Consider the following 20,086-nt stretch of genomic DNA (forward strand, 5'->3'; position numbering starts at 1 on the left):
TCAAGATACATAAAATATAACTTACACACAAAACGGTACAAAGTATACAACTCGGGAGACCCGAGTGTGCAAACCAACTCTCACGTGCTCATAACGGGGAGGTTAATCACCTCCTCCTCTCGATCCTCTATTGCTCCCTCGACAAAATGCTTCAATCGATGCCCATTGACCTTGAACCTCTGACCGTCCTCATTCTCAACCTCAATTGTCCCGTACGGAAACACCTGCCTAACCACATACGGTCCGTGCCAACGCGATCTCAACTTTCCCGGGAACAGCTTCAACCGGGAATTGTATAGCAACACTTTCTCCCCACACTTGAACTCTTTCACCTGCTTCAAGTGTTTGTCGTGCAACGCCTTAGTACACTCTTTATATGCCCACGACTTCTCATACGCCTCGTCGCGCAACTCCTCTAACTCGTGCATCTGAAGAAACCGGTTCTTACCCGCAGCTGGCAAGTCAAGATTGACTGCCTTCAGTGCCCAGTATGCACGATGCTCTAGCTCCACCGGTAGATGACACGCTTTCTCATAAACTAACTTAAATGGTGTGGTCCCAATAGGCGTCCTATAAGCAGTACGGAAAGCCCACAGAGCGTCATCTAACTTCTCGGACCAATCAATACGACTGTTTCCGACAGTTTTCTCCAAGATCCTCTTAATCCCCCTATTCGAATTTTCCACCTGCCCACTTGTTTGTGGATGATAGGCCGTCGAAAGCCGATGGGTGACCCCATAGCGTTTCAAGACCTTCTCTATCTGTGAATTGCAGAAGTGGGTGCCCCGATCAGATATCAAGGACTTCGATGTCCCGAACCTAGCAAACAACCTCCTCAAGAATCTCACAAGAACCCTCGCGTCATTCGTAGGCAATGCCTCTGCCTCCAACCACTTAGAAACATAATCCACTGCGACTAGGTTGTATCGGTTCCCCCTCGACATGGGGAACGGACCCATGAAATCGATACCCCAGATATCAAAGACCTCAACCACCTGAATGGGGTTTTGGGGCATCTGATTACGGGATGAGATATTTCCTGTCCTCTGACAGGCATCACAACTTCGCACAAACGCATGTGCGTCCGTAAAGATGGTCGGTCAATAAAAACCCGCATCAAACACGCGTTTGGCGGTATAAGCAGCACCATAATGGCCACCAGTCGGTCCCTCATGACAATGTCGCAAAATGCTGCGCGACTCGGACCCAAACACGCATCTCCTAATAACCTGGTCCGCACCGATCCTAAATAAGTACGGATCCTCCCAAATGTAGTGCTTGACATCCGCAAAGAATTTCTTCTTTTGCTGATATGTCATGCCCTCCACAAGGTCACCTGTAGACAAGTAATTCGCCAGATCAGCGAACGAGGGAAACCCTTCCTCGTGGGCTTTCAAAAACATCAACGCCTCATGGGGAAACTCATCCCCAATCCTATCCTCCCGAGTTTTCTCCAATCTCGACAGATGATCAACAGCTACGTTCTCAGCCCCCTTCTTGTCCCTAATCTCTAGGTCAAACTCCTGAAGCAGCAAAATCCATCGAATAAGCCTAGGCTTCGCATCCTTCTTCGCAAACAAGTAACGAAGAGCCGCATGATTTGTGAAAATAACAGTCTTCGATAGCACAAGATAGGAACGGAATTTGTCGCACGCGAATACGACTGCCAGCAACTCCTTCTCCGTCGTGGTGTAGTTTTCTTGGGCGTCGTTTAGGGTCTTGCTAGCGTAGTAAATGGGATGAAAGTGTTTCTCCCTACGCTGCCTTAGAACGGCCCCAACAGCAAAGTCGCTGGCATCGCACATGATCTCAAATGGGAGGCTCCAATCGGGAGCAATCAGAATGGTAGCAGTCACTAACCTCTCCCTAATCAATTCGAAGGCCCTCAAACACTCATCGTCGAATACGAAGGGCCTATCCTTCTCTAGCAGTTGGGTCATCGGGCGAGCAATCTTCGAAAAGTGGCGGATGAAACGACGGTAGAATCCCGCATGACCCAAGAAACTCCGAATTGATTTCACATAAGTAGGTGGCGGGAGCTTGGATATAACATCAACCTTGGCTTGATCAACCTCAAGCCCCGCCTGTGAAATCTTGTGCCCTAGCACAATCCCCTCTCGAACCATAAAACGACACTTCTCCCAGTTAAGCATCAGGTTCGTCTCCTCACATCGAGTAAGCACACGCTCGAGATTACGCAGACAATGATCAAAAGAGCTCCCAAACACAGAAAAGTCATCCATGAACACCTCCATGGAGTCCTCGATCAACTCGTGAAAAATCGCCACCATACAGCGCTGAAATGTGGCTGGAGCGTTACATAACCCAAATGGCATGCGTCGATACGCGAAGGTGCCAAAAGGGCATGTAAATGTGGTCTTTTCCTGATCCTCTGGTGCAATAGGGATCTGGAAGTAACCTGAGAATCCATCAAGAAAGCAATAGAACTGCTGTCCTGACAGTCGCTCCAGCATCTGATCAATGAATGGCAAAGGAAAGTGATCCTTGCGCGTGGCATCGTTGAGTCTGCGATAATCTATGCAAACTCGCCAGCCGGTGACGGTCCGGGTGGGTATCAACTCATTCCTATCGTTGACGACTACTATCATACCCCCCTTCTTGGGGACCACCTGGACGGGACTCACCCATGCAGAGTACGAAATCGGGTAAATCAGTCCTGTATCCAGCAACTTAATCACCTCTTTCTTCACAACGTCCTGCATATTAGGGTTTAGCCTTCTCTGAGGCTGAACCACCGGCTTGAACTCCTCTTCCATCAAGATCTTGTGCGTGCAAAAAGAAGGGTTAATACCCTTGATGTCCATCAGCTTCCACGCAATAGCCTGCCTATGCTCTCTTAAAACACTCATCAGCTTCTTCTTCTCCTCCTCCGTCAGTCTAGCAGAAATGATGACGGGTAACTGAGATCCCTCGCCCAAGAATGCGTACTCCAGATGAGACGGCAATTCCTTCAACTCCAGGGGCGGGGGTGCCTCAACAGACGGTCTCTCTTTCGGGATCTCCTCCTCCTCGATGACCTCAAACACCTCGAATCTAGGGGAAGGCTCGGTATCCTGCAACAGAAGGTCCTGCTCAACATCCAACTCATTGACCTCACTCCCCTGATCATCCATACTCGCATCCTACGTATCAGACACATCTTTCCCACAAATCTCGCTGAGAAGGCCACCCACATGTGACATGAGAGTATCAATAAAGTAGAGAGTGTCATCATGCTGACGGGTGTGCCTCATAGAATGTTGGATATCAAAAGTGACCTCATCTTTATTGACACGAAGAGTCAACTTGCCATCATATACGTCAATGACTGCTCGTGCAGTGGCAAGGAATGGACGACCTAAGATCAACAGGACCTCAGAGTCCTCATCCATGTCGAGAATGACAAAGTCCACGGGAAATACGAACTTGTCGACTTTCACCAACATGTTCTCCACGATGCCCCTAGGATACTTCACCGATCGATCGGCGAGCTGAATACTCATGCGCGTAGGGGAAGGCTCTCCTAGGTCAAGCTTAGCGAATATGGAATAGGGCATGAGGTTTATGCTAGCACCTAGGTCAGCAAGCGCATTGCTGACAGTAAGATTCCCAATCAGACATGGGATAGTAAAGCTACCAGGATCAGACACTTTCTTTGGCAGCTTATTCTGCAAGACGGCAGAACACTCCTCGCTCAAGGTGACAGTCGACAGATCCTCTAATTTCTTCTTATTCGTAAGAAGATCCTTCAAAAACTTCGCATACTTTGGCATCTTCGCCAAAGCCTCGACGAACGGGATGTTCACATGTAGCTTCTTCAACATCTCCATGAAATGACCATACTTCTCCACGTCCTTTCCCTTCATTAACCTACCAGGGTAAGGGGGTGTCGGCTTATACACCCTCATCGGCTCCTTCTCTGGCTCCTTCTTCTCTGCGGGAGACCCGCTGGACTGTGCTGTACTTGCTGGGCGCAGCCTAGGGTGCACTTTGCCAGCTGGTGTCTCCATCTCATTCTCCTCGTCGACCTCCGGGTCCTCATCGACTACCGGCTCGACCTCTACAGCTCCTCGACCACTCCTCATAGTAACAGCCTTCGCAGTGGCGTTCGGATTTCCAACAGTGCTACTAGGGAGACCACCTTGAGGTCTCTGGTTCAGCTGATCGGCCAGCGAACCCACTGTCCTCTCCAAGTTCTGTAGTGCAGTGGTCTGACTCTTCATGAAGGTCTCGTGCTCCATGAACCTCGACTGTGTCTCCTGATGTCGAGTATCCTCTCGCGTGATGAACTATGTCAGCAACTGCGTCTGCTGGGCTAATGTCTCCTGGTTTTGCCTCAGCATCTCCTCCATGGTCGGGTTCTTCGTACCCGAACTCGCTCCTGCGTCCTGAAACAGACTCTGACGCGGCTGAAACCCCGGTGGGTTGTTGTTTTCCAGCTGAAGTTCGGGTGGTTCTTCCAGTTCGAATTGTAACGCTCCCCGAAATTTCCTTGATTTCGATTACCCACAAACTCTACCTGCTCTGGTGTCTCAGTAGGAGCAATAGGACACGCGGTTGTGTCATGCCTACCAGTGCATATCTCGCATAGTTGCTCCTTCTGTACCTTCATATCACCCACCTGCTTTTGCAAAGCGTCGATCTGCGCTTGCATCCTGGTGACCTCATCGACCTTGTGCACTCCTGTATGTGTAGTGGATGAATCTCTAGACTCAGGAAACTCGTAGCTACTCATCGCTATATCCTCGAACATATCCATGCACTCATCAGGTGTCTTGGCGGTCAGCAGATTGCCACCAGCAGTAGTATTCAGCATATTTCTCGTAGTGGGCGTCACTCCATGATAGAACCTCTCAACTAAAGCCCAATCCTCGAATCCATGATGAGGACACTTGAGTAGTAACTCCTTGAAACGCTCCCATGTCTCGTAGAACGAATCTCCCTCCTTTTGGCGAAACTCTTGGATCATGCTCCTCAGACGAGCGGTTTTAGAAGGGGGAAAGTACTTGCCTAAGATTTTTTCTTTCATACCGGCCCAGGTAGTGATGGATCCCGCAGGAAGGGATTCCAACCAAGCATGAGCACGATCAGCCAGTGAGAATGGGAATAGACGCAGCTTGCAGGCATCCTCGGTGACACCTTGCTCCTAGAATGTGTCGCAAATAGCTGAAAAGCGCGAGAGATGGACATTCGGGTCCTCAGTAGGTAACCCGTGGAACTGGATGGTGTTCGTAACCATCGTGATGATCTGGGGTGGAATCTACCAGCGATTAACTCCGATAGCGGGTCGGGTAATGCTGGATCGAGCATTGGCCGCGTTCGGCCTGGCGTAGTCTGCGACGACTCTCCTAGCTGGGGCTTCGTTGTCACCCATAATAAAAGCAGAAGATGAAGTGTGTACCTGACTAGCTCGGAAAATGCGAAGGCGCTCGTGGAAATCTCGCTCGGGCTCAGACGAAGCAGCAAACGAAGGTGGCCCATGTGAACGAGTGTGGTGCATACAATGAGAGAATTCTAATCTAAGTACTAAAGCAAATCTAACCCTAAAGGCACAAATTGCAAGCAAAGGCACCTAAAGGCAATGGAAATCTATGAAAGCGAATAAACAACTAAATAGATGACTCGGGTCGTTCTCTAAAGTGCCAGTGTCCCCGGCAACGGCGCCAAAAACTTGATGTGTGAAAATGTGTATATTAAATTCGAACAAGTTTTAAAAATGGAATCACAACCTAAACCACACACAATCGGCAAGTGCACCGGTCGCAGTGTAGTGTAGATGGCAAGACCGGATATCATTCCGTGGACACTATACGCAAACTCTAGATAATGAACCTCTATCGAATATATAGTTAACTTTTAGATTTGTTTTGAAGTGATTTGTAATAATTAAATAATAACTAAATTGTTGTGAAACTAGCCTATTGACAAAAGAATAAGAGATAATAATAGAGAGAGAAAAAGATTGATATTATTAATTGGATGTATATAATACAAGATATACAATGGTATATATAGGAGATGTAACTTGGAGAATAAGCCTAATCTATTTTAGGTGTTGATAACCATAATAAATAATAATAATATATTTATAACACTCCCCCTTGGTTATCAACTTCTTATGCTTGGAGATACTGCCTCGTTAAAAACCTTGCCAGGAAAACCCAGTGGGATAAAACCATAGCTAAGGGAAAAAGAGTGCAGTCATTTATGTTGAGAAATGTGCAGTCATTTATGTTGAGAAATGTGCAGTCAATGATTTGTCACTCGATCCCTTAATGTGCAGTCATTTATGTTGAGAAATGTTGTATAATCTTCTAATGAGACTTTAGGTGCCTCCTTTCAAGAAATATCATATGTCGACGATTGTCGTTTGTTACATTCCTGCATCTACAAAACTAACCAAGCTTGTTTTGATGGGTTAGTAAAAGATAATCAAATATCGTTTATACCTGAAATATTTCTTTGAACTCGTTCCAATGTCTCTTAGCTTGACAAAGGTTATATCATGACAATAAGGTCAAGTGAAAGATATTATAACCATACATAGCTAGCAAAACATATTAATGCACATATGCATTTAACGATGATACTTCTAGAATGAGAATCTCTACTTCGGTAGGAGATGAAAATAGGCATTTCTTATAACAAGTGACTTGAGAACCTTTATCATACTTTAAGGTTCAACTATGTCCATACTAAAATTTCCCAACATCATCTTGTAGATGTACTTGAGGGATTGATAAAATATAATTACATATATACTCGAACTGCAGTTCGAGTAATAATTAGACCGTGCCAATGTCTTTCAAAAATTCTCCCTCTAAAAGCTTGACAATTTCTCTCGATAATGCCTAAACGTCATCACTGTAAACTGCGATTATAATGAACTTTTAAAAGTAGAATGTTGATAAAACATTGCTAATTTAATCAAACTTATATCCCTCTTTAGGCGAATATCTCGAGTTGTACAACACTCGATCCGACTATTTTAGTTCATACATATTTTGTCAACTTCATCTAGTATGTTCTTGAGGTTTTGACATCAATGCTTCCAGAATTATCAATCCATGAGGGAATTGATTCCATCTTATCCAAATATACATGTGCTTTCACTCTTCAGAAGTTTTGCTACATAAATTTGCCCATTTAACACATAGATAGCTATATTATATGCAAAAAATGTCATGAACACTTGCTTAGTTGCTTTTATCTCCAAAATCCATATTGTACAATGCGTGTACACTATTTATTGAGATATCATAATCATCATGTACAAGTTTTCTATGTATCATTATTGGTGCACAAGAATTACATCGTTAAAATGTTTCAATTCACCTTTAGGTAACTCATCAGGAGTTCAGTCGTATTCAAATATGAATATGTATACAACGATCATATTGTTCTCGAGAACTTTATTTACATGATTTTGATAATTTAAATCCTCCAGAGACTTTCATGTAAACTTTCAGTATAAAATGATAAATATTATTCATAAGACGCATGTCAATTCTCTCTTTAATATTATTACCAGACTAGTTAAATATTGGAAAGCTATTGTATCCACCACTTGAGAATACGATTCCTCATAATCAATATTAGGTCTTTGCGAAATCCTTGTGCCACCAATTTTGCCTTATACCATTTACTTTCCATTTATTGATTCGCATAAAAGACATGTTTGTTTCTAATATGTTTTACAACATTTGTTGTATGGACTACTGGTCCAAAACTTTCCATTTCAATAGAGAATTCAACTCTGCCTCATTTGCGTCTTTTCGTTTTGGCCAATTATTTCTTTGTATTTGTTCATAGGCAGATCTTAAATCTTGATCCTCATCATTTCATCATTACAAGCGCTATATTATATACAAAAGTATAACGACGTCGATTTTATTTCGATTCCATACATATCTTAGACATGATACAACTTATCGAGATCTCTTTAGTTTCAGGTACCTGAGGTTCTTCTTGAACCATCATGTCTATCGTCTCTTCAGGAGACCTTTTTAATATAACCCCGACTTGACCATCTTAATTAGTTGTTCCAACTTTCGAGGAATTTTATTATTGGAATCGACTAGTCTACCACGCTTCAGACGTGCAATAGACTCATTACAAACATGTGGTTGTCCTTCTTGGACACTCATCTTAGTTGGAGCATTAGCAGTTGGTATATGTGACATAATCACCTTTTTAAGGTCAGTGAATGCGTCTGGTAATAGATTCGCTAATCTTTGTATATGAGTTATTCTTTGAACTTCTGGTTCACACTTTTAGTTTTTGAGGATCAATGATAATTCATACCAACTCATTTATTTTCCAACTGCTTTTTATCTCCCCTTGCTGTTGGGATTGTTAATCCATTGAGATGGATATCAATTAATTTATCATATATTCCCAACCACCTTTTAAGGTCCCATCTTTGTGCGTAGTGGTGGATCAATTTCAATATATGTCGCACAATCAAAATCTTTGATGGGACATCTTTGGTTCCTGACCAAAAACCAACGATACGGGGAGAAAGTATTATGACTTGTTGGCTTGATGTGAATTAATGTTGCATGTAAAATAACATGTCCATAACATATAATCATCGACGTTTAGCGATCATCTCAACAAAACATGTATTCCAATGTTGATCAATAACTTGGGAATCCAATTCACTATTTCAACCGAAATAAATATGTCAATCCGAAATAATATGCTTGTGATCACATTAGCTAAGACATAATCACACAAACTTTAGGTTGTGGATTTGATAACCATTAGACGATGCATCGATTTAAAACACTAAATGGTATTATGTTGGGATATGCATATCCTTTATTCACTTCCAGAATATTTAGGGATTCTCACCTTACTATGGTCGGTAAATAATGAATTTCCCCTGAGAGCAAATATTGCATTCTAATTACCAACTTGAAGAATCTTCTAGTTCTTCAAGACGTTTCACATCATCATTGACACGGTGTGGTCTAACCGGTCATGCCAACTAATTAAATAATTATGATCCATAAACTTCTGGTTTATGATCGTATATGTATTATTTGCACTTATTTACATGAGATAATTTTATTTGAAACTATCATGTTATATCACCATCATTATTTCCACATATCATTATCATATTATTATTCCCTTATTTTGCCACTTCTGGTGGTCAATCTCATTATTAACATAACCACCGTTGCCGTTGCAGTTGCATTTCTGATGACCAATCTCATTATTAATATGTCCATCCTTAAATCCCCAATTAAGTCCATGATCACAACGATTAATATATAGTCACATTCACTTCAAGGAATGTAGTAAAACCAATTAGGCTTCATAATTTTCATTATTTTCTCATATATATACAGATATTAAGTCACTTCAAACCTTTCACACACTTTTAATAATATTGCTACTTCAAGAGCATATTTGAGGTGTGACAAACAAAAATTGTTTTATCCGACTTTCCCTTGTAAATAATCTTCTCTTTGCATTTTCATAACACCAATAGAAAAAAATAATTAGATGTCCGAGTGATATTAGATTTATCAATCTAGCATCTTACGACCTTCTACAACCTGATAATGAGATTCAAGAAGGAGTATGACAATTTAGGTGTTATATCTAGACATATTAACACTCATTCATATAGTGATAATAAGCCATAACTTTGGTTTAGTTGTTCTCTCAATACTATCTTCATAAATAAATGATATCGTACTAAATATAAGGCATACTATAAAATTATATTATACGATACATGATGATCTAACATGTCACCATATAAACGAGTTATGATAAAACTTTATGAATTTTTTTCTGTGTCAAATTACAAACAAACATATGTAATTTGTGTATTAACATATCATAGTCTAATCAATCACAAGTATATCTATATCTATAACTTAAAATATAAACACATATTAAAACCACCATAAACGTTGGATGATCCATTCTATTGATAAAATAAATCTATTCCACGTATGATTAATATTAATATTGGATAAACAATACTTAATTATCTAAATGAATAGATTCTAAATCATATTTTTCAGATATTAAATACGATAATCATATTCGATAATCCATTTATATTTGAAAGTATATAAAATTAAAACATATTTTAATATGTAATAATAAGATATTGCGTAACAATACTTAAACCATAATTCATGGGTTCAAAATATTATTTACATGTAAACTTAGAACAATTATTAATCACATTATTAATAGCATCGCAAATATTAATAAACTGCAAGAAGTGAATTTTTTTAATTCGTATCCGTTAAATCCAACTGTATACAAATATTGATTTAATCAATGGATTATAAATAAATAAAAAACAATTAACTTGCAAGTTCAAAGTATGGTGTTGTGTTAACAATGAAAATTTTCAAAAAGCTATTGAATCAAAGTAACCGACTAACTGTAGTACTTTAGGCTATAATTGGATTAATACTGAAATTATATTATATCATTTGATTTCTATTTTTTTCTTTTTTTTTTATCAATCCTATGGAAACCTTCCTGATAAAAGAAAATTTAAACTCAAACCCTAAATTTTTACACTATTTTCCTAGACATAACATGCACTTATCAATATAGCAAAGCATACTAACATATTTTGTAATTTATCACTGTAATATAGAAACAAGCACGTAATTGTTACTACAAACAAATTGCTTTTAATATTGCATACGCACCTATAGTCACCAATATTTACAACCATTCTTTTCTTTTACGAAAATTGTTAAATAAGGTTAAACATACAAACAAACAAAAAAAAATAGCATATATTATAACAGAAAAAAAGCCCGGGTGAACACACTAAGTCATTAGATATTCTGACTCATATTTAGAAGCAATATCACTTCAAGATGTAAATGTCAAGGGCATGAAGTCATGAAGTTTCAGTACACAAACATAAAAACATGATATATTGCAAAATAAACATCAAATACAAGATCTAAACTCAAAAGCATGAAATCTTAGATCCAGCATAAATTTAACATCAGGGCATTGAAAACATACTATTGAACATCTTTTAATGATTGAGAAGTTAAACCAAATATAAATTGAGCACATAAAACTTACCAATGCGTAGTATCTCTTTAGTATATAAAAGAAAAGAAATATATAAATAATTACTTTGTTTTATGACTTGCATGGACTTCTTTAGTATATAAAAGAAAATAAATATATAATTACTTTGTTTTATGAAGTGCATGGACTTGAGATGCTTTCTCCAATCCAATAGAATTTACACAATTAAACTTTATAATAATTAACCATCACCGTTCCAGTTGCAACCCAATACCCATAAATAATTTTTAATTTTCTAGGGAGTAGGAAGAAAACATACTTTGGAAACCAATATTGCAGCGGTTGCAGTTTGCGTACCATTATAATCATTCGAATGACTTGGAAGTAATCAATAACGCTGGAGCATCAACGAACCTCAAACCACGAAGAATACGAATATTATGGATTAAGGTTTTGAATAGAGAACTCTCGTGCTGATAACGTGTTGTGAAACTAGCCTATTGACAAAAGAATAAGAGATAATAATAGAGAGAGAAAAAGATTGATATTATTAATTGGATGTATATAATACAAGATATACAATGGTATATATAGGAGATGTAACTTGGAGAATAAGCCTAATCTATTTTAGGTGTTGATAACCATAATAAATAATAATAATAATATATTTATAACATAAATGAAATAAGAGCACGTATGAAACAAAGCCAACAAACGAAGCAAACACGCGAGCAAATTGTGATCAAATATGTATGAGATAAAGGCTACCTAGGTGTCGAATCCCTAGAATCATGCAATACTCTCTAATGATTTACACCCATCTACTATTTTAAAAAGGCCTTGAACTTCTGACAGGTTGTAACAACCTTCATAAGAAAACTTTATCAGACTGAAGCGACCTGATTGGAATGTAATACTCCCTAATGATTTACACCCATCTACATACAACTTTACTAGCGTTGTTGGCATACATGGTAGAGACTTCAAATTTTCACAAGAAAGTAAGGAGAGTTTTCGAAGCATATTAAGTTCAGTTCTTTTGGGCAAGTATTCAAAAGGATTGTTAGACAAAACGAAGTTAAATAATGATTGTGCCCGGAATACTACATGAACATCTTTGTCATACTCAAGGTTACAGCTACTTAGATCCAAAATGATTAATGACTGGGGTAAGAAAGCAATGGCTGAATATCATTGCTTGATGAAGCCTTCCATAGTTTGGTGCAACATGTCAAATACAAGTTAGCAAGCCTGTCAAGGTATCTTATAGAATTACAAAGATGTATTAGACGACTACAGTTCCGAAGCATCAAAGTTTCAAGTTTAGGGAGTAGATGGAGACTGCGAATGCTAACAAGTTTGTAACAAGTTTAAATAAGGACTTTACATTCAGATGAAGTAATCATAGCTAAAAGGGAAATTGAAAAAGAGAAGATTGAATTTCTTTTACCAGGGGCTCTTCGAATGTTTCCATGTGTCCACAACGCTGATGTGTGAAAATGTGTATATTAAATTCGAACAAGTTTTAAAAATGGAATCACAACCTAAACCACACACAATCGGCAAGTGCACCGGTCGTAGTGTAGTGTAGATGGCAAGACCGGATATCAATCCGTGGACACTATACGCAAACTCTAGATAATGAACCTCTATCGAATATATAGTTAACTTTTAGATTTGTTTTGAAGTGATTTGTAATAATTAAATAATAACTAAATGAAATAAGAGCACGTATGAAACAAAGCCAACAAACGAAGCAAACACGCGAGCAAATTGTGATCAAATATATATGAGATAAAGGCTACCTAGGTGTCGAATCCCTAGAATCATGCAATGCTAATGTGATAATGATAACGGCTAAATATCTATTTCCCTCAATTGACCCCCGCTAGAGATGTCCCAAATAAAGAAGCAAGACTAAATATGAAGTGCTAGAACGAATCGGCTCGAGCTATCGATACCAAATCCTACGAAAATAGAATCCTTTTGACCTCAGAGACAGTAATGTTAAGAGAAGATCCCAAAATCGCAAAGCAAACCCAACTTTGATAATTGAAATCCTAGGAAACCTTAATTACGATGCAATAAACGAGCCCGAGCTATCGGTCACCCAATCTACCCACCAATAATTAGCTAATAACCCAGCTCACCGTAATCGTCTTTCGAGTCACAAGACGAGGATGCAAGTTTTAATATAGTGATTTTAATTATTAGTCAACTTGGTCAATTTCTCAACACAATATTCAACCCGAAAATCCTAAGATCAACGAATTAAATTAAATCCTAAGTCTAGGGGGGATTTCTTCGTGCCTAAACCACTGAATTTATTGACTAATAAAATTACCAAAACATACCAACATGCAATATCAAGATCAATATCAAAGAAAAGTTATGTAAATCACATCAAATAACCGAAAACATGTCACAAAGGCATTGCAATCCTCTAGTTCATTAAAACCCAGGTAGTTATGACGTTTAGCTACTCATAATATTCAAGAAATCAACAAAACAAGGTCTGAAACAAACTGAATTCATAGTTCAAGACAAAAATAAACCGAAAAACTAATGTTTTACGAACCGAATACGTCCAAAACTCGAACCGAAAGCTTCGAAGACTCTTGCACAGCTCCAAGATGCTCCAAAATCGTCCAAGAATGCTCCAATGCTGTCTGGTATGCGATGATCCTTAAACCCTAGTCGGCTGCCTTGATTTATAATTTTTTTTTGCGAAAACCGACTTGCTTACGGACCGTATGGATAAATCTTTACGGTCCGTAAGGCTGTTAGGTCAATCCGGAGCGCGCCCCCCCTTTGCGGACCGTAAAGACCAGGTCTTACGATCCGTAAAGGGTACTGTTCAGCAATCCTTTATTTTCTTCTTGTTTTCCGACATGTTTTTCCGTGCTTCTCTTGCTGCATTCACTTCCCTCCGTTTTCACCGCTAAATCAGTAGGTTCATCATCAACTCATCAACTTCTGCAAATCCATAATTTGAACAATTAAGTATCCGAATCGCGAGAAAACCACATACAAACCAATCAAAATGTAAGGAATTCGATACGAAAAATATGTGTAATTATGAACATATCAAACATCCCCACACTTAACCTTTTGCTTGTCCCTAAGAAAAATCCTAAGCAGCATGTCTAACTCAAACACTTTAACAAGAACGCAAATCTCGAACAAGTTATAACGCGAACTACGAAGTCATCCACCACAAAAGTTTCGCAAGACTTACAATGTTCAAAAGGTGACGAATCATAACATTTAAATGAAAACGGGCCTACCTAATCAAGCTTTTCTTACCTTCGAGCAACCAATTATGCAATGTCAATACCCCTCACAATATCACTCATCTCTCGGCTGATAAATATATTATTTTGAGTGAACTCTCAAAACCAAACTATGAAGCACACTATCATAAGCTTGTACGCCAATCAGAATTCCACCTATTTGTTAAAATTTAACACGGATCAAGAGGACTTTATTGGGTAGGTAAGGGCTAAGGTAGGTATTGTATTTTTTTTTTTCGGAAATAATGGGCTAAACACATAATCACAAAATAAACCGGATAAATACGAAACAAATACTAACACATTGGTCATTTTGACCCACAACTTTATTCTATTTTTTTTCTTTTTTTCACATTTCCATACTTTTTTTTTCATTTTTTTCGTGTTTTTTTTCATATATAATAATCACATAACACGATCCGGCTATCAAATCACAAACAGGTAACAAACGAACGGCTAGGCTCAAAGTGGTGTATCTAGGGGTAATGATGAAACGGGTCAAACACAAAGGTAACACAAACAAGGTGATCCTAATGCCTCTATCATATCCATGTCAAATCCTAACCGAAGGTCTCAAACTGTATCAAAATGCACAAGTTCTAAAGTAATGCAACAAAGTCGGTAAACACACATGAAACGAAAGTAGTGAACATATAAATATGAACATGTAAAGGCTCAAATCTCACTATCATGTGGTAAACAAGGGCTACCGATATCGACAATGCACAACTAATTAACTCTCCGGCTCCATCCACTATCCTAGGCATCCCAAACCCTTTTACTTCCCAAAAACCGATTCAGTCAACCTACTATCCCGCAACTTAAAGAAACACGTGCTTTCCAACTCGTAAATTCGACAATTAAACCGCTTTTGACCGACGTTTTGATAAGGTTTCTCGTTTTCTACGCGCTAAAGGATCGGGACTCACAAAACCAACTCTTTTTTTTCGATTTTTTTTAATTAATTTTTTTAAAGGTATTTACAGACTCATTTTACAAAATTCCCCCATCCCCACACTTGAAAGACACATTGTCCCCAATGTGAACAAAAAGGAAATAAACAAAGAAAATACAACAACAACAATCAGGAAGAGTGAAACTGAAACTCCCCTGATATGCTCGATACACTGCTCGTAGACGAATAAACCGTTCAGCTTACGCAACTCAGCATCATAATATAACCTGTATAATGAACTGCACGGCTAGAAGCAATATATCAAACACAACCATAATATACAATAAATATACAACTTACAAGTACAACAAAAGACCCAACCGGTTACCCTTACAATTCCCCCGAATATATGTATCAAGTACAGACCATGATCCTAAAAACAAAAATAAAGGGAAAAGTACAAAGGTAACCCAAAATCCCTGCTGATGCTGACTACTGCTGGCCTGGTGGGTGCGGCTGATCCTGTGGAGGAATGTGAAAATGATCAATGACGCGCTGAAGCATCGTCTTGATCTCTGCCTGTGTATCTATCACCTCCTCTACAGACTGCTCCAAACTATCTAACCTCTCATTCACTGATCTCGCTGCTCTAGGGGCTCCAGCACCCCTAACCCGAGCTCTCTCCCTATCGCCATGCCTAAAACGTGGTGCTACCACCGGGACATCCTCCTGTGCCTCACTTCCGGCCCCAATAACCAACTGCACGGCCCTCGGCTCAAGAAACCTAGGCGGATCGCCTGGTGCCAATAACTATATCATCTGCCTCATGTCACGCAGCCTATACAGTGACCCAGCAGGCTCCTCATGCAACCATCCTGGTGGGAAGTCCTGATACACCCCCAAGCTCTCAGCAAGTACACTAATGTATGATCCCATACAGATCCTGGAGTCTGTACCGCGTCCTCGAGCTCTGTCAAAGGAGTGAAGTAAGAACACTGCTAAATTGGCCTCCTGGCCCTCCACCATGCAATATAACGCGAACAGATCATGATATGTAACTTTCTCGAGACTCATGTATCGAGAAAGTATGGTGCAAGCTAGAATCCGATGTAGAAAGCGAATGACCGGATCTCTGATCTGTGAGGCTGGAATCCCTGAAGACCACACACCATCTCCTATGGTGGACCAAAATGTCGTCAGCTGTGTTGTGGTGACACAATGAGGTAATGCCTCATCCGTCCACCCCATCAAACTCTCAGTGAAGACAGGCTGCGTAGTCTCCTCCAATGTATACAACCCTGTGTGGACGGCGAAGTGAGCAAGGGACAATATGTGTGTCCGTCGTCCAAGGGCAAAGCTAACTGCGGCAGGCTCAGCAATGCGAACATGATGTAGCCTGAAAGTAGCATGAAACTCCAGTACAAGCTCATGATGATACGCCCGCCTCTCGTCTAATAACCTCCTCCAGCGAGGTGTGATCAACCCCTCAAACCTAGCACGAGCGCCCATGCGCTCCATCAAACCCCAATCCAGTACTCTAGCCTTGTGATAACGTAAACCGAGATACCCCTGTAAAGCTGTGTACTCATCTGAATCTGGGTGAAACTGCAGCAGTGTGTGCCCCTCCTCCGGTGGAAGGTCAGCTGGTGGTGGTATCACTACAAACGGATCAGGCATCCGCGGATCCTCAGAATATCGGATCACTCGAGCAGGACGCTCGGGCGGTGGCTGTGGTGGCGTACGCTGACCAGAAGGGCGACCCCGCTTGCGAGATGGTTGTGCTGAAGACGAAGATGCCATATCTGCACTCATTTACAACAGTGAGAAATACAAGACAAAAATACCAGGCACCGCCCCCAAACAGGTTTTACGATGAATTTTTTTTTAATTAATTTTTTTATTTATCATTTATTATTATTATTATTATTTTTTTATTTATTTTTTTAACAATTAAAGTAAACGAAAGAAATGAATGAAACGGAAAGCGACAATACATATTTTTGGTGTGCTGGGGGTGGTAGCTGCGGCCGTATAGCATTTCGTTCGCGGCCGCACAAAATAAATATACAACAACAAAAATTAAAAAATTTGGCATGCCCCCGACGTATTTACAAGAAACCAACCGTCCTCGCCCGAATGGAGATTGAGTACGGGCGAGGCGGTCGCAATCCTGTAAATAAAGCGCAATAACACTAGACACATATCAATTCAAAGCGCAACATCATCATGCTATAGACATCCGAAATAAAGATACAACATACAACAACATAATACGCCTAAAGTATGACTAAAACGACTCGAAAGCATAAATGACGCAACAAATTAGGCACGACCCGGGACTTTTGACTCTCCAAAACTAAACCGACACAACGATTTTTTTTTTAAAAAAAAAAAAACTATACATCAACACTAGACGACTCGACTAAACTCAATAACCTCGACATAAAACATTACAAAGACGACTCAAGCTACACCTTCGAATGGCACGACTAACACGACACGACAAACTGACTCGACACTGAAGCAACTCAGACAAAACAAACCAAAATGTACAGACTCACGAACTGATTTAACAGAAAGAATCACAAGATACATACCTGAACTGTTGATTGAGTGCGGAAATCGAGGTGAACAGTGGTTGGTAGACGGTGCCCGATAGCTCGGTGAATGGTGAAGGTGGTCAGCGGCTGGGCGGATGGGTAGTGGTGGTTTGGTGGTTGGTTGCAGGTGGCAGCGAAGAGCGGTGGTAAGAGTGGTGCGGTGATGGTGGAGGAAAGGTGGGTGATGGTGGCTGAGGCTGGTGGAAATGGTGAGAGGGCGGTGGTGTACAACGGCGGAGAGGCGGGTGAGCGGAGGGTGGTGGTTGGTAGGTTGAGAGTGACGTGTAGACGGTGGTAGGTCTGGGCGGTGAAGGTGAGGGGGTGGTGAGCGGTGATCGGCGGTTGGAGGAGGGTGGTGTTTGGGTGAATGAGGAAGACGACCCAATTTGGGGTTTTATATTTTTTTGAACTGGCGAAAGGCTTACAAACCGTATGACTAACCCTTTGCGGTCCGTAATTATTTCACTTTTTTTTCTGACCGCCTCATTCTTACGGACCGTATATGAACCTCTTTGCGATTCGTAAAGTGTGCCAAACAGATTTTTTTATATATGTTGTTATTTATTAATTATTATTAATGATTTATTATTATTAGTGGTTATTATTATTAATAAACCCTTAACTCACCTCGTTTCCGACGTTACACCCGCACGCCTTGGCTTGGTTTTTCTCTACCTGTGAACTGCGCGTCTCGACAAACAGATCAGTACGCTCAAAACAAAACAAACTCTACAAGACTCAAGATACATAAAATATAACTTACACACAAAACGGTACAAAGTATACAACTCGGGAGACCCGAGTGTGCAAACCAACTCTCACGTGCTCATAACGGGGAGGTTAATCACCTCCTCCTCTCGATCCTCTGTTGCTCCCTTGACAAAATGCTTCAATCGATGCCCATTGACCTTGAACCTCTGACCGTCCTCATTCTCAACCTCAATTGTCCCGTACGGAAACACCTGCCTAACCACATACGGTCCGTGCCAACGCGATCTCAACTTTCCCGGGAACAGCTTCAACCGGGAATTGTATAGCAACACTTTCTCCCCACACTTGAACTCTTTCACCTGCTTCAAGTGTTTGTCGTGCAACGCCTTAGTACACTCTTTATATGCCCACGACTTCTCATACGCCTCGTCACGCAACTCCTCTAACTCGTGCATCTGAAGAAACCGGTTCTTACCCGCAGCTGGCAAGTCAAGATTGACTGCCTTCAGTGCCCAGTATGCACGATGCTCTAGCTCCACCGGTAGATGACACACTTTCCCATAAACTAACCTCAATGGTGTGGTCCCAATAGGCGTCCTATAAGCAGTACGGAAAGCCCACAGAGCGTCATCTAACTTCTCGGACCAATCAATACGACTGTTTCCGACAGTTTTCTCCAAGATCCTCTTAATCCCCCTATTCGAATTTTCCACCTGCCCACTTGTTTGTGGATGATAGTGTGACAACTCGAAATTTAGAACCTTTCTTGTGCCTCGACGTAGCATACTTATACGTTATGTGACTAGTTAACTGATTAAACTTAATGATAAACGTGAACCTTTTATGTGATATGTACTTTGTTATGTGTGCACTTGTATGTATATATGTACGTGTTATATGTGAGCCGAGAACCCGACCGAGAACAAAGGACCCGACTCGAGACCATGAGGTCTCGAGTGAATAGTGACCGATTTGGGCCTTTGGGCCGTGACCTCCTCTAACCGGCTAGTAAGCCCTTTATGGTGCTTGTGTGAAACAAGTATATATATTATACTTGTAACCATCTTTGCCATTTTTCTTGGACAACCAACACACACACACTCTCCTATCTTCTCTCCTACAAAACCCTAAGCAACATAAACACACTCCTAGTAACCGGCTCCCACTTGACCTTTGGATTCAAGATTGGAAATCAACATTTGGAGTTCACCTTTCATACCTCTTAACCGGTTAGTAACTCACATTGTATTTCGGTTTGTTGTTGATGTGTAATGAGGTTGAATGATAATATGTGTTGGCTTGATGATTGTCTATCTATGATAAAGATGTTTGCTAGATAGAAAATAGTTGTTTGTTGTCAAAAGATGATATTACATGTGTGATAATAATGAACCGGTTAACATGCTTGAATTCGGATTGTTGATGCTTTGTGTTTAAAGGAGGTTGAACCACTAGTTTTAAGGAGCATGAAATCGGTTTGTATTTGGCATGTAATCGGGTTAATAAAGGACCGAATTGTAGCCTTTGGTTCAAGTGTTTGATAGTTGTTCATG

The 20,086-nt window shown here is 40.4% G+C and overlaps 2 protein-coding genes and 1 non-coding gene across 3 annotated transcripts; 1 reads left to right on the forward strand and 2 right to left on the reverse strand.

Moving 5' to 3' along the window:
* Positions 1-80: 80 nt before the first annotated feature.
* LOC110901396 lies at positions 81-1,016 on the reverse strand. Its single transcript, XM_022148228.1, has one exon. It carries the CDS (start codon positions 1,014-1,016, stop codon positions 81-83), a length of 936 nt encoding a protein of 311 aa, XP_022003920.1.
* A 2,127-nt stretch (positions 1,017-3,143) lies between these two features.
* Positions 3,144-4,085, reverse strand: LOC110901412. The gene has a single exon (XM_022148245.1). It carries the CDS (start codon positions 4,083-4,085, stop codon positions 3,144-3,146), a length of 942 nt encoding a protein of 313 aa, XP_022003937.1.
* Positions 4,086-4,874: 789 nt separating this feature from the next.
* Positions 4,875-4,981, forward strand: LOC118482568. The gene has a single exon (XR_004868600.1). It is a non-coding gene; the product is annotated as a small nucleolar RNA R71 (small nucleolar RNA).
* Positions 4,982-20,086: the final 15,105 nt, after the last annotated feature.

Source organism: Helianthus annuus, chromosome 9, assembly GCF_002127325.2.
Source record: "Helianthus annuus cultivar XRQ/B chromosome 9, HanXRQr2.0-SUNRISE, whole genome shotgun sequence".
In the NCBI taxonomy this organism is placed as follows: Eukaryota; Viridiplantae; Streptophyta; class Magnoliopsida; order Asterales; family Asteraceae; genus Helianthus; species Helianthus annuus.